The 23,110-nt window shown below is 42.4% G+C and overlaps 1 protein-coding gene across 2 annotated transcripts in view; it reads right to left on the bottom strand.

The window, feature by feature from the left end:
* MMEL1 (membrane metalloendopeptidase like 1) overlaps positions 1–23,110 on the bottom strand; it is a 48,306-nt gene that overhangs the window by 4,380 nt on the left and 20,816 nt on the right. For both annotated transcript variants that reach the window (XM_050931965.1, XM_050931964.1), the window contains exons 9-20: positions 21,859–21,993; positions 20,060–20,149; positions 15,925–16,061; positions 15,242–15,335; positions 13,669–13,797; positions 12,811–12,909; positions 11,490–11,573; positions 11,056–11,159; positions 7,354–7,412; positions 5,034–5,153; positions 3,766–3,899; positions 2,225–2,290 (exon numbers count right to left, since the gene is read on the bottom strand). In XM_050931965.1, the coding sequence (XP_050787922.1) occupies positions 2,225–2,290; positions 3,766–3,899; positions 5,034–5,153; positions 7,354–7,412; positions 11,056–11,159; positions 11,490–11,573; positions 12,811–12,909; positions 13,669–13,797; positions 15,242–15,335; positions 15,925–16,061; positions 20,060–20,149; positions 21,859–21,993 (1,251 nt within the window). The remainder of the gene's footprint in view (positions 1–2,224; positions 2,291–3,765; positions 3,900–5,033; positions 5,154–7,353; positions 7,413–11,055; positions 11,160–11,489; positions 11,574–12,810; positions 12,910–13,668; positions 13,798–15,241; positions 15,336–15,924; positions 16,062–20,059; positions 20,150–21,858; positions 21,994–23,110) is intronic.

The following is a 23,110-nucleotide window of genomic DNA, read 5'->3' as shown; positions in this document are numbered from 1 at the left end:
TGCACTTATGTTCTTAAAAAATAACTCCAAATGGAACTGCAGGTGGAATTTTAGATCAGCCATATGTAATTACTTGGCTTTGAATTTGGGCAGCCCACTTGGGTTAACATCTCTAACCTTAAAAAGACTTATCTTTAATTATCATGAATTTTCAGGAGCTCTGCTGGGAGTCTCCAGAAAGGTGGCACAGTATGGTGCAGCACTCTGCTGGAGCAGGGTTTCACCACATGTTGCACAGCAAACAAGAATGGCAACGTAGGACACATGCTACTGTTCTGAAAAGCCCTGACAAAAATTCATCTGACAATGCAGATGAAGCTCAAAGCAATCATCTTAGACTGCATGCACTTGATTGTGGTTTGAAATACAAGCATAGCAGCAAATTGCCCGGGACTTTTCCATATGACCATGGAAGGAAAAGGAAAGCAGATAGTTAAATTTCCTCCTCACTTTTGTCTCTCTCTCTTCAGGTAACTGCTCATAAAATAGCAGATAATAACCCTGAACAAAGTTAAATCCATTACCTGTTACTGTTGCATGCTAATTGGCCAATTTTCTTTTTTTAGGTCCATTGACATAATGAAGACAATTTAATGTGTCTCATGCCAGTTAAATCTGAACATTTTATTACCATATCCTCTCACTCACATAGATATTCCCAAACAAAAGGCTTTAAAGGTAGTGTGAACAGTGAAAATACAAGTTTCATAGCAAAGCATCTCAGAAGATTGAACTGTAGGGGCCATTAACTACCACCATGCCACTCTGTTTCCCATATTTCCAATGTGTTCTACAGCAAAGTTAACGTTTAATTTTAAAGGCTTCCCAGATATTCCGAATATTTATCTTTTTGAAAAATCAAGGAATGCAGAGGTAAGGTTACATAAACATCCTTAACTCTGACCCCATATATTCACCCACCATCCCTTTAATAGGTATACAGGTAGATCACAGTTACCACAACTTTAGAACTGTTTCATGTCAGTAACTACATTCCACAATCCCACACTTTCTCTAAGTGGAAGGAGCATTCAGACTGGTGACTACAGTACTCATATCTGCAGCCATTGTGTGTAGAAGCAGGAAGGGCACAGATGCAGGAGGTTCTCTTTTGTGTCTGGAGTGGCACATCTCCTGGCTGTTGCAGGACAGCAAGGGAGACGTACAGCGGGATATCTACTGTGTCTAAAGAAGGTGGACAGGCTAGGCTGAATTGCCCCACTCTCAGTGGGATGGGAATCCCCTGGAATGTCAAATGTGCCTTCTCTTGCTCTGAAAATAACTTACAGGATTGAGAACACTTCTCTTAGGAAGGGGCAGGATGCTGTTGATATATATATATAGAGAGAGAGAGAGAGTGCCATTTTCAATCTGCTCCAGAGGAGCATGCAAAATAAATAGCAATAAGATGGAGGAAACTTCTATGTGTCACTGTCTTAACGGTTATAAAACTTGCAAGGGAAGTAACAGAGGCAACTTGGGCTGGATTCTATTGTGAATTTGGGGGCAGAGATTGTTTACAGATATGATCCGTATTTCTCTTGATAATGATGCAATGTTTCTATCAATGCTGTGATGTCTCCCCATCACACCTGACATGTGGCTTTAGTTTCAGCAGGAAAAGTGCAAGAAAAGTAAACTGGGGAGGGGAAGAAGAAAAAAAAATGTCATTGTGCTTTAAAAATCATCATTATCATAAAATCACATTGCTAAGCAACGCAAGCTCTGTTGCCATGTGACAGATACCATTTGACAAGCTGATTGAAGTTGAAGCAAGAATCTCAGTCCGATGGGCTTTGGCGCGAGGCAGGTTCTTTCACCCTTTTCTCTGCCTATTTATTACCATACTGCTTGTTCACCTGAGCTGTTTGCACAGCACTGAGCCCAGTGTGGGCTGGTCTGTGGTTCAGGCCTAGGCACTACAAATGATAATGAGGATGGTTGTGGTCACTCTTGATCTTGCGGTTGGAGCCACATGGGCATTAGGGTGAGCCTGCACAGATCCTTTTCGGGGCATTGGTCATTTGAACTGTTATGCATTGGCATTCACTGAATTCCCTATGGCACAGGACACTTTGCCTGGGTCGGGTATTAAACTTCACCTCTCAGTCCCAGGAGTGATGCCCGTAACTTCCAACACATCCTCAGGAAAATAAACACAGCTGGCTCTAACCAATTTCTGGCTTTCATGCAAAAACCGACTCGCAGTATTTTAAGGAGCTACCTTGTAAGCCTGTCGGACTCCTCCGTTGTCTGCAATATTCTCTCCCAGGGTGCTTATTCCACTGACCTGTAACAGAGCAATTGTTTGTTATTGTGTGTAACGTCTGTCACTCCAAAAGCATTTCACAAGTTGAAATAGAAACACTGCGCTGTCTGCTGATGTGCAGCTACTTCTGGGGTGGAAGCAACACTACACCATGGTGGAGGAGAAAGAGACTGAAAGGGAATAATACCGAACATTATGGAAGCAGCAGGGTCAAGTGTACAGGGTCTATCAGAATTGGAAGAGGTTTAGGAAAATAGCAGCAAACAGGCTGTTGCGGGGGTATATTCTCCATCAGCCAGGGCAGTTCAGAGTGGGACAAGCCCTTTTGTGTATAAAGGGTGGTGGGGTATGTCAAGTTGTGCCCTAAGAGCTTGACAGGGTCTTGCAGCAGAAGCAGCTATGAACCCAATTCATTAGGGTCCTGTTGCCTCCTTTACAGCCCATGACTCTACTAGACTAGCCTGGTAGCCCAGCTTAGGAAGCACCATCTCCACAGTATTTCCAGGGCACCCCTCACCCTGACAGAGCACAGCAACACAATCCTCCACTCAGAGTCTCCAGCCCTGAGGGGCTTTTTCATTTTGGTATAAATGGGGCTTAGGCATCTGCTTTTAAAGGCATGCACCTGGCATGGGCTCAGAGGGGCGGGGCGGGGCGGGGCAGGGCAGGGGCAAGTGGGGGGGAGGAGAGGAAATGTGCTGATTCAGTAGAACAGCAGCTTTTTTTCTTTTGCTCTGTTTTCAGTTTTCTGCCTTTTGATGCGTTTGGGGGGTTAACAGTTGCTATATTTAAAAAGGAAACCCTCCTTTTAAAGCAAAACCCTGTATTTGACTTTGGTTTGTTTGCCTGCTCTGCAAAGCATTGTGGGGGATGGAGGGTCATAAAAAGGTCAGCCCAAAGGCAGCTGAGGCAGTGTAAGAGGGGGATGTGGTTAGGGAAGGTCTAGAGCTAGGATTTGACTTTGTTTGGATGGACCTGGAGCTTTTCTCTCTTAGTGGGTTCTGCTCATTCACTCTTTCTATGTTCTATCACCAAAACTACCTTAGACCTGAATGCATTTAGAGAGATCTTCTGAACAGATGTGGGGAAGATGAAAAAACATATTTCCTATTCCTCTGTTCTACCACTCTCTTCAAACTTGCGTGCTCCTTTTTAAATCCCCCCAGATCAAATTATAAATGAAGAAACAAAACTAATGAACTCCTACAACTGGGGAAGTAGGAATCAAGCTTTTTTTTTGTTATCAAGAAGGAATCGGTGTCTTCTCTCTGCTTCCTAATTTTCTGGACTGGTTTAGAGCTGGGAGCTTTGGAAGAAAATAAGAAAGTTAAGACTGGGGTGGTTTTACCTCTAGAGACCTAGCTTCAAACCCTGGATTGTAGAGTTTGGAGCAAGTGCTTAAGACTCTATTGTTATCAAACTAATTGCTTTCCCCATCTGCTAAATTAATTCATAAAGGCATCCTACCCAATCTCTATCCTGTGGAGTGTACTCACGTTCTGTCCTCCAGCCAGCTCCCATGTGTAGTTTCCATACTGATAAACCATGCAGCGTGACTGATCTTTGAAATGCATGGCTGAGAAATTGCTCCACCAATCAAACATATTTCCATCTTTGTCAAAATTTCTTCCTGTTCATGAAAGCAAAGAATGGAGGAGAGACTGTTTCAGGGTGCAATGATCTGTGTGTCCAGAGACCCTGACTGATTCCCAGCTTTAAATATTGGCACACAGTTCCTATAGCTACATTTAGCAGTCTAACCAGAGCAATTTCTAAACATGTTTCCTTTCCCTAGTATCCTTGTCTCCTGCCTGCCTCCCTTCCGTGTCTTTGTTACACCCACTCGTATCTTCTCTATTTTGAACATCAGTTCTTAGGGCTAGAGACTGTCTCTTACTATGAGAATACACAATATCCAGCACAATATGGCCATGATCCTGATTACAGCTCTTATGCATGTCTGTGATACAAATAATAATATTCCTAATTAGCCACTAAATCCTTGCAACCGGGGTGCAAATACAGAAAGTGCTCTCTGCAATTACAAATGAGGAACCTGAGGGTCAAAGTGGCTTTGCCAAAGCCACAGAGGGAGCAAACCAAGACCAAGATTCTGGTGTGTCTGTTCCTGTTGCTCAGAGCACACCTCTTGCTCAATATGGACCTGTATCTAGACAGCTACAGCAAGTGTTTTATGTTTAAATTATATAGAGCCCATAGAAGTAAAAGCCACATTCAATAAAGTCTATGTATAAAGAATTATTTATTATTATTATTATTATTATTATTATTATTGTTATTTTAAAAGAAGCAGCAGAATTGATTCTTAAGGTTCAAAACCATTTTAGGCCTCTGTCAATGATAATGACAAAATCAATTATTTTTTAACAAGTGGGTCAAGACTTTATGTGTCACTGTGCTGCCACCAGAATGCATTTCACAGATTTCATTTTACTTTGAAAGGCAGCACACAGGCTGGTACTGACAGTGTTTCTGATACTTCACTGCTGTAAAAGTAACAGGTTTTTTGGTGTATTGCCATTAATTTAATTCATTTCTTTAAATTCATTTTCCCTGATTGGTTCCAGGATCATTCATCTCAAATCACACATCTGTAGTATTGTTATTACAGCGTGTGTGTGTGTTTCAATCACAGCAGTCAGAGCGGATAGACTATTACCACCCACATCTAGTTTTCTACTGTGTGATCGATGGAATTATAAAAGAAAGATTTTGCTTAAATAATTTTTTAGCCTCTTCTCACCATTGTCATCAAAACCATGAGTAATTTCATGTCCAATTACCATCCCGATCCCTCCAAAGTTTAGTGCCTGTGGCTGATGTTTGCTAAAGAAGGGAGGCTGAAGGATTCCAGCAGGAAACACTGCAAAATGAGAGAGAGAGAGAGAGAGAGAGAGGTTCAGATAATTTCATCTGTGTGTGCTCTGTAGATGGGTCAGCCTTTGGCAGCAGATCAAGCAGGAAATGTTTCCTCTGTTTATGCCACTTGTTTTATGCATCTTATAACACATTGAGGATGATCATGTGCAAGGAGTCGTTCTTAAATGATAAATGTAGTAAATCTGTAACTATAAAGTCTCCCATTTGAGAACCCAGCATAATTTCCCTTCCAGCTCTGCTTGTTTAGTCTTATATATCTTGTACATTAAAGTGCAGTTATAATTAGAAAAGAGACTTAGAATTACACAGTAGAATCTCCTTATCTATTCCCTTTTAGGGAATCAAACAAAGAACCGTTTAGGTTACAGGCTGAATGATAATTCCCTCCACCCCCTCAAGCTGACAAGCTGAGCCCAAGCCTCAGATCTGAAGATCAACCTGGCTTTGTCTGCTCCTAATGTCATCACGAGAGAGTCAACATTCCAAACTAGGACAGGTCACAAAATGAAACCTGTTTTCACACAAACACTTCAAAACTGATTTCATTTTGAAATGTTCAGAAAGGCTCCATTTGCAGGGGTCGTCGTTTTTTGTGGGTTGGTTTTTGGAAAATTTAACAAAAGCAGGTTTGGGGTGAACAAAACAAAAAATTGCAATAACATCTTTGATAAAATGTAGAGAAAATATTGAAAAAATCCAGATTTTTTTCATGAAATACAAAAAAGTCTACAATTCCAACAAGTGTTTGCAAAAAAAAAAAAAAAGTTGTTTGAAAAAAGGCTATTTAATATAGACGGCAATACTTTATTAGAAAAAAAATGGTTTTAAACAGAACTGAAAATCCTTCAAATGATGTAGGAGGCAGAATGGACCCTCACACTGACTCCCTCACCCACAGTTGTATTAAATTTTATGGGGCTGGCACAGAGGTAGTTAAAATTTTGTATTTATTAGTAAAGGCAGCAGATCTGACTCAAAGATGCACCATATACCCTGGGTTACGATTACATGTGAATACTGGGTCACCTGTACATTTTTTCCTCTTTGCTGTCCCAATGAACTATGTTCAGTTTGTAGCATGGAGCAGCTAATGGATATTTTATTGCTTTATTTTTGTTAAGAGAAAGGTTAACCACCATATGCGGCCTACAAATAACACTGAGGCGTAATGTTTAAAGCATACTCCAGAGGAATTACTACTATGTATCAACTGTACTTTGCACGACAGCCTTGGAAAAAATAGCTCTAACTTCCTCCACACTACACATAAAAGCCGAATATATTGGCAGTCGGGTTTATTCTTCCTTCCACGTGTTGAAGAGGAGATGCATGTGACCTTCAAGAAGGAATGAATGCTGCAAATGAGTCATTCTAGAATGGGGCATTTTAATAAGATGCCTTCTAATAAGTGAAAAATGTGAAAAAACCACATTGCAATCACATTCCTTGTCTGTAAAGAAAGATCATTGTGTCCCCAGACCATTCACTAGGAGAGGAAAGGCAACCAGTTCCCATTCAGGAGCAGAAATTATAACACGGTGAAAATCAAACCAGAACTCAGGAGGTACATTTGCTCTGGACCCTAGATACAATGAGCCTTGGTGTTAGTGGCCAGGGAGTGTGTGGAAGGGGGGAAGAAAGAGTATTTGTAGGAGGAGTTGGGACTTCTTAGCATCCCATATGGGCCCAATCCAAAGAAGGATGTTTTGGTCACAGCTTTTACAGATCTGGAAGCTCTCACGAGTTTGATGTCCCATTAGCTGAGGCAAGCTTTCAGTCTTGTGTCTCTCTCAAAAATAATTTCAGTGCCATCTGCGCAAACAACGAAGCCGGGAGCATCGCTTAAGTTTCCCAGGCATGCGGAGACATTAAACAGCCTCAAATACATGGTGAATGCTCACTACTCCCTGAAGTTGGCATCACTTTGTGGCTTTTAGGTTGTCAAACACAAGGTTATTTCAATGATGGAATGTAAACAACTTTGCCAAGTTTAAGTGAGTTGAATATTCATCAGCAAAACAGAGGCTGGAGCAGAACAGCCCATTCACCTTGCACCAGGAGTGCTACAAATGTTCAATCTGGGCTGCATATGGGCCACCACATGGCACCGCTAACGTGAATTGCTTCACACACACAAATTATTCTTAAATTCCACTGCACAGTCAAAATAGTTTGAAACCTACCTATCTGATTTCGGTTGGGGGAATAGAACGCATTAACCACTGCAGCACCAATGATCCATCTAGAAAGAATAGTACGTAAAGATACAGTCATTTTTATAAGCATTCTCTTTATTGAGTTAATCTCCTTCAGAAAGCACTAGTTGCATATGAAATGGGAGGGGTGGAGGAGAGGAAAGCAATTGGGAATGGTTCAGCAAGGACACTCAAACTGGAAAATGATAACGCTCTTTTGTTTATATGACACCGTTCAGCCTAAAGGATCCCAGATCAAAGCCACATGTCATTTTGCTCACTATTGCTAAGCAGCCACCTCTGGGGTGGAATGTGGTAGCTATTTAACAGTTCATAATACTGAAGTCTAGCAGTTTGAGACAGGAAATGAAGAATACAACATCTAAATAAAATGCAGAGTGGAAGTTTAGGGCAGCAGAATGGATTTACCCAGACTGAGAACTGGGACTAAGTTTGTCTATTGAAAATGTTTGATTAGAACAGTCAGAGAGTAAATCATTACAAATGTAGAACCAGACGTACTACCATCTATATTGTGAAACCGATTTTTCATAAATAGTGAGTACTAATTTTGATAAGGAACTCCTGTTTGAAGTATATGATTTTGGAACAGCTCCCAGTCCCTCCTCAGTCTATAATGAATGACTACATCACAATATGGTTTCATAGCATCTCCCAGAGATACCTCACTGCATCATGAAATGAACAGCTGACTAGTCAAGAGACTTATAATAACAAACCTTTCGTTTTACTCTACAAAGGGACACTTCCAGGATGTGAACATAGGCATTGCGTCCAACTGTGGTAAGTAGTTGATACGATGCTGAATAAGATAGTAGTTATAAAATCTTGTTCAATTTGGGTCTTTGAACAATGGACTGTCAATGATCTAAAGTGATAAGTGGTTTTATGGCTTACTGGGAAAATCTTCCAAGCCTACAAGGGGACTTTGCTGGAAATCTACAAATCATACATGAAAAATGAAAGGCATAACTCCACACACTACCAAATTATCACACAAAGAAAGCCTGACCCAAAGCTCATTAAGTCAGTGAAAAAAAGTTCCCTTTAAGTCCAATGGGCTTTCGATCAAATGATATGACTTTTCCATTGCTTAATACATCCCAATTCCCTAAATACCAACCTGTGAGTGATAGATACTGTAACCTACACAGGCTTTAGGAGATATATTCTGCATATTAGATGAAAATAAAATGGCTGCAGTGCAAGGCATTGACATCAGGGCACTTTTTCCACACCTTAATCTAAACCGAATGGCTTTTGGCTGCACTATTCTAACACAAAGTCCTTAATATCATTGTTTATGAAAACATAATGATTTTAGGCTTGAGCCTGCTTCCATGGAAGTTCACGGCCAAATTCCTGCTGGCTTCAATAGAAGCAAGATCCCAGACCAACCCTTTGTTAACAGTATATTTTGTGTTATATAAACAGAGGTGTTAATCAAATGCATTTTGGAGTTTGCTTCTGCTTTTCTTTTGTCTTGGGAACATCCTCGTGCTCCATGGAGGCCCACTAGCATGTAAACAACCAATCTGTTGTTGGCTTTCTTGCTGCTGCCCGTAACCAGCAAAACCACTCATGCTGAAGGCTAATGTTACAGGACGATGCTCCTTACTCAATAGCAGCTTGCCTTGCCAAGTGTAAAAGATTTGGAGCTTCCTGTAATAGTTTATGAATGCTGTATGTTCTCTGTGTGTCTAATTGTTGAGGGGGGGGGCTTACGCTATGCACGTATTGAATTAATTCAATAGCAGGATGGTCAGGAAATGCACACTCAAAGTAGGGGTGAGGAGGAACCAGATAGACCCTTCCCAGCAAACACTGAGAAACAATGCCTGGGCCATTCACTTGGATGCTCTGGCTCTGTCCCACGGTGGCCCTCACCGGACTGGTTTTGGGCAAGCATGGGAGCTGACAGAACAAAAACTGTGGACTGGATTCCTAGACAGGCCCTCAAGGACAGGGAGGGAGAGCTAAGGTGAACCCAGACTCCAGAGGCTGAGGGACTAAGGGGGAAGTTAGACCTACCGGGGTCCCCAAGAAGAGGATGGTCAGACTCTAGCTACTGGGCCTTTTACTGTTTTAAAATCCTTTTCTCTTATGTTATGCTTTGTTCTTGTTGTCAAATAAACAATGCACCTGTTTTAAGGAAGGTTACTTTGGGTCCCTGTATTCATTACTGGTTCTAAGCTCCCAAAGGGAAGAATTGCAGGTACATGAACCCAGTGGTCTTGCAGGCCTTGCAGCACAGTCAATAGACTGGAAGGCTTGAGCTCAGGACCCAGCCCCAAAAGGGGGGAATTGTCAGACTCCACCTCAGAAAGATAAAGGCCTGAGGCCTGACACTTGAGGGGGTGGACTCAGAGAGGCCAGAGAAGGGGTTAGAGGTGCAGTCAGCCCTGTTGCCATGACACTGATATAGTAAAAATTACATTTTCAGACGACTAAAATTAACATTTTTAATAGTCGGGGTGAAAATGCTGATATTTAATTGCTTCATCCTCCATAGCAATAAATTATCTTAGTTAAAGATGAGCCTGAGCTTAAAAGTTCAGTTCTGGATCCAGATCTAAACAGCTACAAAGCCCAGATGTGTTGGGAGCTGGACTTTGAAAGGCTATTTTAAGTCATGGTTTTTACCTCCTGTGACAGACCCAGGCCAGTGGGGTACAGAAGTCTAGCAGAGGGCAAATATACTGGTCACTGGGTGAGTAGTTTTCTGTTCCCTGTGTGACCAGACGAGGGCTGCACTAGAGGAATCAGGAACTTGCTAGAACCAATTAAGGCAGACAGGCTGATTAGAACACCTGCAGCCAATCAAGGCAGGCTAATCAGGGCTTTAAAAAGGAGCGCTCTCCAGTCAGGGAGGGAGGAGCTAGAGGAGAGGAAGTGCATATCGGGAGCTGGGAGCAAGAGGCACAAGGAGCTGAGAGTGAGAGGCTGTGCTGCTGGAGGACTATGGAGTACGAGCGTTATCAGATACCAGGAGGAAGGTCCTGCGGTGAGGATAAAGAAGGTGTTTGGAGGAGGCCTTGGGGAAGTAGCCCAGGGAGTTGTCGCTGTCATGCAGCTGTTACAGGAGACACTATAGACAGCTGCAATCCACAGGGCCCTGGGCTGGAACCCAGGGTAGAGGGTGGGCCCGGGTTCCCCCCAAACCTCCCAGCTCCTGATCAGACACAGGAGGAGTTGATCCAGACCGTGGGGAAGATCACTGAGGTGAGCAAATCTGCCAATAAGTGCAGGACCCACCAAGGTAGAGGAGGAACTTTGTCACACTCCTTTCAGTTATTTGCTTTCCAAAGTACACACTGGCCCATCCCCATTGCTCCCCTGCCAAGAAGATCAGTCTCAGTGTTTGTGATAAGTGGCTCCATGGTAATATAATAGTGTGTAAAGTGGTTCTGTGAAGGACTAAACTGAGGTTCCAAAAGGTCTGAATGATCCCATGTAGCCACTGTAACATACATTACCACTAGAGGCAGACAAAGAGCTCTTTGTTCAATTCCCTCAGATACCCCATTCTTAGACAGCCACAAACAAAAGTATTCGTAATGATCTGATATGAGTGGAGAAGGGCAATGCCACCCTGTAGCTCCAGGGTGGTGCCTAACCATTATTCCAGGATTTAGGGTGCTTATATAGCCATGCAGTCTGGACACTCACATATCTTGGTCAACTCTCTCTCGAAGTTTTTTCAAGCTCTTCTGGGCTCCAGCCCTCAGGTTTTCCAGGCTGTTTTCAAAATACTTGTGCTCACTGAAGTTTAACTGAAGAAATACAAATCACAGCGTATTAGCAAGTTTCTTTTAATGGAGAATTTCCTTTAACCACCGCCTATGGGATGTTGCTATGAAATATTTGTCCTGTGGTTATACATCGTATAGAAACAGATGGCCAGCTCCTTCTTAGATAGTGAGCTGTTCGGGGGCAAGGACTAGGTCTTTGCATGTGTTATACAGAATCTAGCACAATGGGGCCTTAGTCCTGATTGGGGTATCTGGGGGTGACAGTAACACAGGCATTTAATATTGTAAATAGCAATGCAGTATGTTTACACTTTTGTATTAACCCTGTTCAGGTACGTGCCGCATACTTACATTTGCATATTCCTGATCCAGTTTTTCATTCTGATCTTCCAAAATATAGTCTGGGTAGCCAATTTGCTCTTTAATTGCCATTGCCTACAAGAAAAGAGAGTCCACAATGGTCTCAAAATAGTAAAAAAAAAAAAAAAAAAAAAATCTGGATTGCTGCAGACAATGGATCAAATTCGTTGCTGGTGTTGGTCCACTAGTTTCAGTGGAGTTAACCCAGGGTGAATTTAACCTAGTCAATATTCATATGATGAGCCAACAAAGAGTGTGTTTGATGTAAGTATTGAGAATTTGTGCAAGAGTTGTTCAGGGGTGATAGGCTTGGGTACAAGCATTTGGTGCACTTATATCGGGCTTCCTGAATTCAGAGGAAAGTGACTTCAATGGGGACTGCAGTAGGATTCAATGATCATTTTAACGTTCAATCTCCAGAGGATACATTCTGTCCTCATTTATGGCCTAGATCCAAGTTCCACTGAGGGCCCTAAAGGCTTGATCCACCATCTGTGAATGATTTCCATTGACTTCAACAACAAATGGCTCCAGATCCAATTCATGCAACACCACTAAAGTCAATAGTCCGACAAGATATGAGATTAACACAGGGTTCCTTCTGCTCCCTCATTCCATACGAACATATGGCTGCATTATTTAAACATGTCAGCTTCTGCTACATCTACTCCCTCAGAGAGAGCTCTGGACATGGGGCTCTCTGCAATGAAAATCCTCAAACGTCCCATTGCTGAAGAAGCGCAGCCTTTTGCAATGCGGTATAGAGTGACCCAAATAGTTTTTGAAAGAAGGCATTACTGAGAAGCAAGTTTTTTTAATAGGCAAGTTTCCATTTGGGAACCATCTGAATACCTTCATATTGTGGAATAATGCACTGACCTGCATCAAAAAGGGTGCTCTTCATTTGATTCATAACCAGGAAGAATTTAAGGGAAGGTGGCCTAATCTTTTGGAAGTTTATTACTAATATATTTCTTTTTAATTGGTTTTACCAATTTGGCTCTTTTAAGTAATTTGTAGTTTGTTTGGGTTTCTTTGGCTTACCACTTTTATGGGATACGTTACATTAGATTCTATTATAGTTTGTTTGGAAATAAAAAATGTTTGAAAGCTAAATAAATAAAGGATCAAAAGCAATATCCTGGAGAAAATTAAGGATAACTGTGAAAGTGGATTTTTATTTCTCTCTCTCTCTCTCTCTCTCCCTCTCTCTCATCTCCTTTTTTAAGGGATGGAAAATAAGTCTTGCAAAATTTGACACGATTTTCTGATATTCCCACACAGGATATTGAGGTTTCTTGTTATTTCTGACCTTCTCACGAGCTTTCTCTTTTGATGTTTCATCCATCCACTGTAATTCATCAAGTGTCTCAATGAACACTTCCCGGATTTTGTCTATTAAGTCTCGGACCTAAAATAGAGACAAATAAGAAATTCATCAGTGACATGCTATTTTTTCTTCTCAACAACTTCTAGAGAGATAGCAGGCTCCTAATGAAGAATAATCTCCTCAAATGCTTTGTGATAGTACATGGAGCCCCACAATTAAATATACACCATAAATGAGTCTCCTGTGTCTGCTACCTGCTGGCTGATTAGCACAGTTCCCAAGACTCTGTTATGTGTGTCTCCTGACTTGGCTGAACTGTGGGAGACAAGAACTGGAGGAGCTGAAAGGCAGGCAAGAGATCGGTATTGTGCTCAGCAGCTAACCATGCTGGGATACCATTGGGAGGCAAAGCATGTGGAAAGTCACAAATCACATAGCGTGACCCATCTGAGCTGTCTGGCCTAGTGGATAATGCACTAGACTGGAACACTGGCACTCTGAGGTTTGTTCTCAGCTTTACCACTGGCCTGCTGGCTGACAGTCTTCAGTATTTCCCGAGAAAACAAAGAGAGGACCTGGGGCCTGCTGGTATGCTGTCAGAAAGTGGCTGACTATCTGCAGAAGGTGAAATCCCTCTCAGAAGAGAGATCCCATAATCCTCTGCCTTAGGAACAATGAAACTCCCATCTTGTCTGTCTCCTCAGAGTTATGTTAAAGCTCTGCACTATGTACATATTTAAAAGATATTAGGCCACAGGTTTGGGGTGGGAATGGAGGTGGGGGATGAGGGGATCCACGGGAATTGTGGGCTTATGATAGCATGAAAGGTAAACTACATACCATCCTCTTGCTCTCACCAGCAAATGTCTCCCTGACATACAGAGCTCCCACCGCGTTCTCCATGTTGTTGTTGACATAACTCACGCATTCCCGCCAACGGGCCTCTTCCAGTGTTGTCCCATAAAGTGCCTGGAAGAGAAATGCAGGGGGATCAATTCTGCCTACGTAACTTCCCTCAGCTCCACCCCAAGTTGTTAAAGGGCGAGAGGTCTAATCAAAGAGAGAGGCCCTCATCTGTTCAGCTTCTGTCCCCTCACACTTTAGCTTTATTTCTTCGGAAGCTCTGGTCTTCCTTCCATTGATCCGCTGTGCACAGGACATTATTAGGAGGTGGTATGGGTACTGTTCAATTTCTGTCCCACCACGCTGTCATTTCATGGCTCATCTCTCTCTCCATCTATCTGTCTGCCTAAGGCATTTCTGCAGTGCCCCTCACCATGGTAGGTAAGCATGATACCCACCCTGTTCCTACATGAAGTGGCTTTACCAGCTATCCTCAGCCAGGGGTCTGGGACCACGAGCAGGTTTTAGGGGCTCGGCTAAAAAGGTTGGCATTAAACTAGCTGGGGTCCAGGGCAGAAAAGCCAACACCCCACCATGTGGGGTGAAGCCTGGAGCTGAAGCCAAAACCTAAGCAACTTAGCTTCAGGAGGCCCCTTGTAGCATGGGGACCAAGGCAATTGCCCTGCTTGCTACCCCTAATCCCAGACCTCATTTTCATATGCATAAACACTAGTTGTTGTGGCACAGGTGGGTGGTGGAGTTTTTATACATGTTGGGGGAGGGGGGGCTCAGACAGAAAAAGGGTGAGAACCCCTGGGCTTTACAATCTATAGGAGGTGAAGGCATCTCAGGGAGGGTTCCTGCCCTCCTGCAAAGGTGGTTCAAACAAATGGTCTGTTGGAAGATTTGTCACTAGTGATGGGCTAGTGTCAAATGGTTTGGAGGATATGTATCCAAGAAAGGTCTACCTGGAAGCCCTGAGCCTGTGGAGTTCAGACTGACCCAGAGTTTCTCATGGTATTTTGAATGTCAGTAAAAGGCTCATTTCAGTTCCCATCTTGAGTCTAATACTAAAGCTGGCATTTAGTTTATTTGATCTGGTTTTCTTATTCCTAGCGATGTGATGGGATTTGTATGTTGGTCCATTCCCACATGTAGGTCCAAAGAGACGCAGAACCCATTTCCCCGTGGGGATGAAAGAAACTGAAACATCTTAGTTGTTCGTTCAGCTTTGCTTTGCACTTTTCATGTCTGGGCATCCAGCAGCCACCTTAACTCAAAAAAGAACAGACCTAGATGACAACACTAGGGATGGGCCTGCCCCATAACTGCAGATGTTAACATTTCTAGACTCTGGTGGTGTTTGGATCTGAGTTTAAACTTCACACATTGAGCCAACCTTTCACTCAAAGCAGAGGTTAGAATGTTGATTTGGTTAAAGTCCATTGTGCAGATAGAGACTGGCTGCCCTTTGTCTAGGATCATGATGCCCTGATGCTGATGGGTTCAAGACCACTAATGCAGAATGATGTCACAGCTGACTGGACTCTTTGGCAGGGGAGGGGCTTACCTTTCGGTAGTGGGCCCGGGCGTCCTTGAAACGCCGACTCAAGCTGCTGACCCTGTCAGTCACCAGTCGCCAGACTAGGTAGTTCTGGATGGTGCTGTGGGTAGAAAGCAAAGTGGAGTTTAAGGTCATGCAATGGGCCACTCTATTGCAGATAGTCACAGTGCAAGCTTTACTCTGAATGCAGAGGACAGGGCTAGCAATGGCTGCCAAGTTTCTTGCAGCATCTATGGGGACAATTGTGGCTGCTTTTATTTAGCTCAGTTGATTAATTGCAGAAGCATCCAGCGTGCACAACATGCATAGAGGAGCCAGACCATCAGTATCACTCCACACCCCCTCATTCCCTGGTGCTCTTTGGGGACCAAGTTTCTAATTTCCACCTATTTCTCCTTTTAGAATGTAATGGGAGCTAAAGCACATCCTCTTGTTTCTTTACTATGACACTAGTCAATTAGAGGCTGAGATCCTCCCACACTTCAATGACTGTTGCCTTCCACCACCCCTGCAAGGTTGTTATCCCTAATTTATAGCATGGAGTACCCAGAAATGTGACATAATTTCACCAGGGAGTCTGTGGCGTAGCCAGGAAGAAAACCCTTCTTATTCCCACTTTGGCCCATTTGAGCGCCAGATGACACCCCATCTCTTCTTCCTTAACCCCAGTTCTTTCCCAGTACCTTTACCTTGCTGAGTAGTTGGAGATAATCGCTTTGAGCTCCTGCAGGTAGGGCACGCCATACACAACTACCTCCTCATCCAGGTGGATCTGAACGTTTACTGAAGACATGATGCCTTGGATGAAGAGAGTCCAGTTAAACTCCTGTGAGGGCAGAGAAAGGCAGACACCGATTCCAAGCTTTTCTTTATACCTATTACAATGGAATCCTGCCTCCTCTCACTGTGCTACCTGGGACTGGGAACTCTGGGGCTAGCAGCAGGGCATATTCAATAGAGAGGATTCCTGCCTATAGAAATGTCTCCTTACTTGTCCAGCAACACTAAGGGCCCCGCTGCAACTTGTGTTATAATATTTGTAAATAGTGCCTAGTTGCATTGGCTGTAGAAGACAAAGTCTTTTAGGTATCAGTGGAACCAAAAGCAAGAGCCTGTCATATTTTATTGCATTATCTATAGGCACAGATTTTTAAATATGCCATAAGCATGCATCTGATCCCTTTGCTGCTTTAAGTATGGATCCAACAAGCCCTGCTAGAGCTGGGATCTTTCCTCCTGCTCCGGGTGCAAAATATGCTCCTCCATTCAGTCTCCTGGGCTGCAGAATAGGAAAATTCGGACTGTGATGTTGCCCTATCTCCAAGATAATTCAGTCACAGATGAAGCGTTGTTGGAGCCATTGAACATTGTAACTGGCTAGGAAAGAGAGAAACAGCACGAAGAGCAAGTCAGGCATGAGGAAAAGCGGCAGAACTTAATGTCACGCAAGAGGCATCTGTTGTTTGTGAGTCAGAGACTGATGAGGAAGTAGCACCAGTTTAAAAAAAAAATCCATTTGTGGCACCAACCAGCTGGGATGAGACTGGAGAATTGAAGACAAGTCTAAAATGGAGATCAGGGCTATCAAAGGGGTACTGAGGGCACCCCATCATGATGGAAGCAGGCCACTCCAATCCACCCAATAGAGAGCTCTGTGGAGGTGAGAACATCCCAACTTCCAGAAGGAGGACAAAGGCAATACCCTCAACTGTTGTTTCCAGGGTGGGGGTGAAGAGCACTACAAGTCTGGACGGATGTCGTCTTAGCAGGAGGCCCCAAAATAGTGGAACAGAGGGGAAACTACATCCCTGTCACTCCAAAGGGCCTTGAGTGACCGACCACCACCACAGGTCCCGCAGAGAGAGTCATCAAAATAAACAGGGGAATGAGAGAGCCAGGGGACCAGTAGATGTAGACATGTTAAAGACTGATATAGATATACTTGAACAGAAGAATGGTAATGGTGACTATAATTGTAATATTGAAAGGAGAGTAGGTGATTGTTCTCTGACGCCAAAGCAGCATGCTAAGCTAGCTAACAGAGCGGGAAAAAGTAGGTTTGGTATATTTTGAATGGGGTTAAAGTAGCAGCTTTGAGAGACACAGGAATGCATAGTATCACACCAGTGGGTGAAGGCAAATCTTCTCAATGACCCAGGTAGTGAACTTCTGGAAAGTCTGAGGCTCACAGCTTCTTATGGCAACTCTGTTTCCTATGGAGTGGGTGGGTTGAAATACACTCTCAGCTGCTAGAAGGTGGGAAAGTACTGACAGTGTCCATGCTAGTCACAGCTCATAAGGTGGTGAGTTCTATCATTGGACAAAAGGGCCAGATGACACAAGTCGCCAGACTTCCAGAGTCATTTGTCAATGGCTTTTTCCCATGGTTAGCAGAAAAGCATGAATGTGTTGGCACAGTTTCTAAAGGCCACAAAGTCCCAGTAATGGCCCTGCTATTCATGTTATGTTCAGCTGATCTTCTGATAGATTGGGAACTGTGTTGTGTCAGCAACGGGAGGGCAAGTTACGGTGATAGCTATGGCCCTAGGACCCTTTCTCCTGTAGGAAAAATGATGCAATTTACACTCTGGGAAAATGGAGTTCCTGTCTCCAAAATGGGCAATTTATATTAGGCATCATCCTTCATTGTTTACACAGATAATAATAACCCATTGACATATGTACTGACATCAGCCAGACTGAATGCCACTGGCCAGTGATGAGTAGCTGACTTGGCTGACTTTAATTTCAATATCAGATATTGTATGTGCTTAATTTGGGCATAGGAATTTCTCAGTAGTTACAAGATAAGTTTGTGATGCAAATCAAATGGATAACACCAAAAATCTTGGTCCCTAAGTAGCAAAGGATGTGTTCATGTTGGACCCAAATAAAAGCTTTGCAAGACCTACCTGTGGTGCTCAAAATGTCAAGGCGACATTTAATGTTGCCAGGGGTATGTAACACATTCAGCTAACAAACTGCATCGTGGCACAAAAGGGGGCAAACTTTTTGAATAACTCTCCCCTGCATTTCCCAGAGGCAGTAATTTTCAGGCACTCCCTGTCCTTGTCTGCTGAGCTTGCTGTTGTATGGAGATGGTTGTTTCTGGAGCCCTCCTCGCCTTTTTTTTTTTTGCACAGACCCTCTGAGTCTCCACTCTGCGTTACAAGCGTGAGCTGTATGTTTGTAATGACGGCGCTAATAAAAACCCTTGTGTTTTTGAAGGACAGAGTCTGCATTTTGAAGCATGTTACGCACAAACCTGTCCTACCTTTGGCTAGACAAAGTCTTTGGTTGGATTTTTTTTGACAGATATTGAATTTGCCACCAGAGGGAGCCTGTGATTATGAGATTATATTGAATGCCATGAAGAAAACAAACAAACAAACTGTAAATACCCTACTTTATTTACCCTTTCAGACCCTCCTTGGCCTGCACAACAGCTGAAAACCAGCAAGACTTCATTTATTTTGTTTTGCTACTGCAGCAAAAGAGCATGACAAGTCCTCCCCTTGTTTAAATTTTCTCACTCGGTTCCCAATTAAAATGGGGTTTAAGGTTTTTTTTACAAGGTGGTAAAGTCTGTCATTTGAGTTCCATCCTGTCCTCTGTCTGTAAAAAATATATGTATCACAGATGGGAGGAGACTCTGCCCTTTGGGAAAATTCCAACCTGAAATTTGATAGTGTTTTGGATTCCCATCAAATTCATCTAGTAGTGACGGTGAAAGTATAGACTTTATTCTTCCCGCTAACTTGGCTAGAATTGCTACTCTGCTATTCATCAATAGATACATATATTACTTGCATATCTGTGCTAAAACCTACTTAAAATAATATCCATCCTTCCATGGGGTTAATATTTAGTTAAGGGTTTCCCACTGCTTTTGTCGGGTCAACGCATTGTTAGTCAAAATGCAGATCGGATTAGCTACTGTTCGGTTGAGGGCTTGTGAGCTGTAGACATCCTTCTACACAAAGTGAAGAAGTTGCTTACAGTAATTTGACTTCTTTGTGCAACTGAAAGTTTAAACATGGCTGGGAGACAGGAAACACAAACTCATATTTGGGACGACTTGTGGCCACAATTGCTTGTGGCATTTGCAGACTTCTGCAATGATTTTGATGGAGATACTTCCATGCTAAAAGAGATGAATGAATCATTACAAGTTTTACTAAATGATAATGCTAGCTCTGAACAAACCATGTTTTACACCTGTTTCTTCTGTGCATAGAACTAAAGGACTTTAAACCACCCTTTTTGGACTGGAGTTCAGGTATTTATGATCCTGCATGAGTCAGAGATTTACGGTCTGGCAAATGCTTCAATTGTGGCTTTGTTTAAAAGGAAAATGCCTTAAAAATCTCTTAGCTTTACATTAAGAAGAGGCATGACTTTGAATCCCTTTTGTTTTTGCAGGTATAAAGAGTCTGCAAAGCTGTTTTCCATTGAGTAGACCAGGGTAGGCAACCTATGGCATGTGTGCCAAAGGCAGCATGTGAGCTGATTTTCAGTGGCACTCACACTGCTCAGGTCCTGACCACCGGTCTGGAGGGCTTTGCATTTTAATTTAATTTTAAATGAAGCTTCTTAAACATTTTAAAAACCTTATTTACTTTACATGCAACAACAGCTTAGTTATATATTATAGACTTGTAGAAAGAGACCTTCTAAAAACATTAAAATATATTACTGGCATGTGAAACCTTAAATCAGAGTGAATAAATGAAGACTCAGCACAGCACTTCTGAAAGGTTGCTGACCCCTGGAATAGACAGTGGGAGGAGCTGGAAGCCATAGAATTCTTATCAAAACACTTACATTCAATGCAAACTTTTCCTGGAGATCTCTTAGGGTCATTTTGTTGTACAATAAAGTCACGTCATGCCTTTCCTCTGCTGGAGCAGTAGCCTGTGGACATTCACATATTATCTTCAGAATTGACTGACAAGAATTTCAACAGCTGGAATCATACAAATGCAGGGGTATGCTCACTTGCGCACACACGTGCACACGCACACACGTGCACACGCACACACGCACACACGCACACACGCACACACACACACACACACACACGCTTAATTGCTCCTTAAAATATATTCAGTGTTTTTAGAAAACTGGGTTTTCTGCATTTCAGTATATCAGTTAACATCCCCGGGAGTGAGTTCAAGACCATTGTTATTTCAGTAATATGATGACCAAGAAATTCCCCCCATTCTTTTCAGAACCTGAATGGAAAACTGCAGCAGTGAGATGAAACTTGCAATGCAAAAATCCCAGCATTGTAAAACTGAAGTCTGTGGGTTCTCTTCTGCTCTCAGTTTAAAAAAAAGCAAACATGCAGGTAAAGTCAGGATATTTATCAATATGGGAAAATTTACACTCCATGCAGTGCTGTTTTTTGGGCAGATTACTATGTTTGATCTAACTGTGTTTGGGATTTCTGGAAAATCCAACCAGTTTACGTCATTGCTGAACTTTATATCCACCTCTATCTGGCCTTACACCTAAAATGAATTTATTAGTCTCTACTCGTCCAGTCATTTGTTTGCTGACATAGCAGATTAGAATAACTACCTGATCTTAGATAAATGTAAGGAATAAACTTCGGCTACACAAAAAGTTGCAAGTACCTTAGACAACATGTGTATAACCTGGATATTAACTGTATAGAGAATCCCTGCTATATTCCCTATTTCTGGTGTCCTATTCAACATGGCAAAACAGAGGATCCTACATAAAAAAGAATATGAAAAATAAAGATGTATTTTTTTATAATCGTCAACCATTTTTTTTAATACTCAACAAATCCAGATTTTTCACATTTTTGAACTCTTTCATTGCCTGTGTACTTTTGGAGAGTTTTTTGTCCCGTATAAATACTAATAATTATAAAGCTTAATTGAACTGTAGCATCTGGGTATATATATATAATTTCTTTGATTATTTTGGCAATATGGCTTTGAACTGCTAAAATGTTTAGTAATGGTTTGACATGTTATTCTACATCCCATGATATTGAAAAGAAGTCATTCAACCTAGGTAAAAATGTGTTCTTGCAGTAAATTATTCCGCCACTAGAAGTCTCTAGGTTCAATACAGAGATCCAGACAGACTGTGGTCCCTGTTAAACAACAGAGACAGAGTTGGAACTTAAACTATGTGGAATTTTGTCAGTAGTGGTAGGTATTTAAAAAAAAACGCCTTTCAAGATGCTGCAGCACTTTAAAAGCCCCGAAAGTGCCCTAGATCTGTCCAGGGGAGAATTCCCCCTTGTGTAGATTTTATAAAAGACAGTTTATGTTGCATAGGGGGCACAGCTGGGGGCAGAAGGAAACATGGCCATCGTCCACACCACTATGACCATTCTGGATCGTGCTATTGAACAATTCACGGACGCTGCTTCAATTTAGCGCATAATCCTGGGTTGACAAAAGAGCTATAAAACCACCTTTGACTTGCCTCCCTGTGGGCTGTAAGTTTTATGTTATGCCTCATGGAGTTGCAGCACAAAAATCTCACCACTCCAGTTCAAGAGAAGCTGTGATTCCATATATCATGACAACCTATCACTTTCTCAGTTCACCTATCAGTCTCCCATAATCTCCCGTACTCACGTTTGCAATCTCAGTTTCAAGCTTCATAACCTTTGCCATTTCCTGTTGGACAAAAGTGTCGTCTTTTGCCATATTCTTGTCTTCTCTGATCATTTTGGCAATGGTGATCATAAATTGCAGGTAGGCTTCCCGCACCTAAACACACATGAAAGGAAACCTTGTGTGTCTGTGTCATTTTTATAAGGTTAACGATTTACATTTTCTCCACTTATCAAGGCAATCTTGTCCAGAAATTCAGGTTTATAATAGCATCAGTATGAGAGATTTTCTGTGGTGTAGCTTGTTGAGGGAGTTCTAGGGAAATCAGCAAATGCGCCGAGAATGAACCATAGGGCTAAATAAAAATTTTGTTTCCCTTTTAGATCAAATCCAGCCCTGTGAAGTACTTGATTTGTTTTGCAGGTTTCACTGTATCTCTAAGAAATTCTGTAGGCGACTGCCTTCAACACATGCTCGATGGAGTCTGTGAATGTCAGAAGACTTTGGCCGTATTCTATAAATAGTACCTCGAGTGCACTGAGAGAGCTCACATGCTGAATCCCCTGGACAGAACAATATGGGACAGAATCACAATTTGCTAAGGTAGCTGAGGTGAGGATGCCAGCAGATCTGTTGCCATCAGGATCTCACAGCTCTGTAGTTTGGATGAAGAAAGCCTCGGAGTTATACCTCAGTACAGGCGTGATCCAAACCCCACTGAAGTGAACAGAAAGATACGCAGAGACATCAACAGGCTTTGGATCAGGCCCCTACTCCTGTAATATGCAACTGAGGCTGAAATGTTTGATCCTTGTCTACATGGTTCCCCCTTCATTCACATTAGGAAATTCAATTTAATGCTTGGCTTCAAATCTACTCAGTTAGCATGAAATAATTACGAAAATAAAAAGAGCTTCAAAAGTATTTTCAGGCTTGAAATTGACAAATTATCTCTATCCATCTACGTTTGCAGCGGCTCAGCCAGGCATCTACAAAGAAAAGCAAGAAGGAGAAAGAGAACAAATTTTGTCTGTGCAGCGGAGGAAAGTGAAACAGTTTCAAAATAGTGTCTCCAAACGTTCGTGTAGGGTTTGGAACTCACTGCAAAAAAATAAGGGTCATCCAACACATATAGGGCCAGATTCTCATCAACCAAGGATCTGGTCCATTCATCTTCCTTCTGTTTGTCCAAGTCAATCCTGATTTCATGAATGGAATTGTCTGTTGTGGGGGATATCTGAAACCTTCTAGTTGGGGTTCATCAGCATGAATT

The sequence above is a fragment of the Gopherus flavomarginatus genome, chromosome 21, assembly GCF_025201925.1.
Source record: "Gopherus flavomarginatus isolate rGopFla2 chromosome 21, rGopFla2.mat.asm, whole genome shotgun sequence".
In the NCBI taxonomy this organism is placed as follows: Eukaryota; Metazoa; Chordata; order Testudines; family Testudinidae; genus Gopherus; species Gopherus flavomarginatus.
This window is presented reverse-complemented; position numbering and strand designations above follow the sequence as displayed.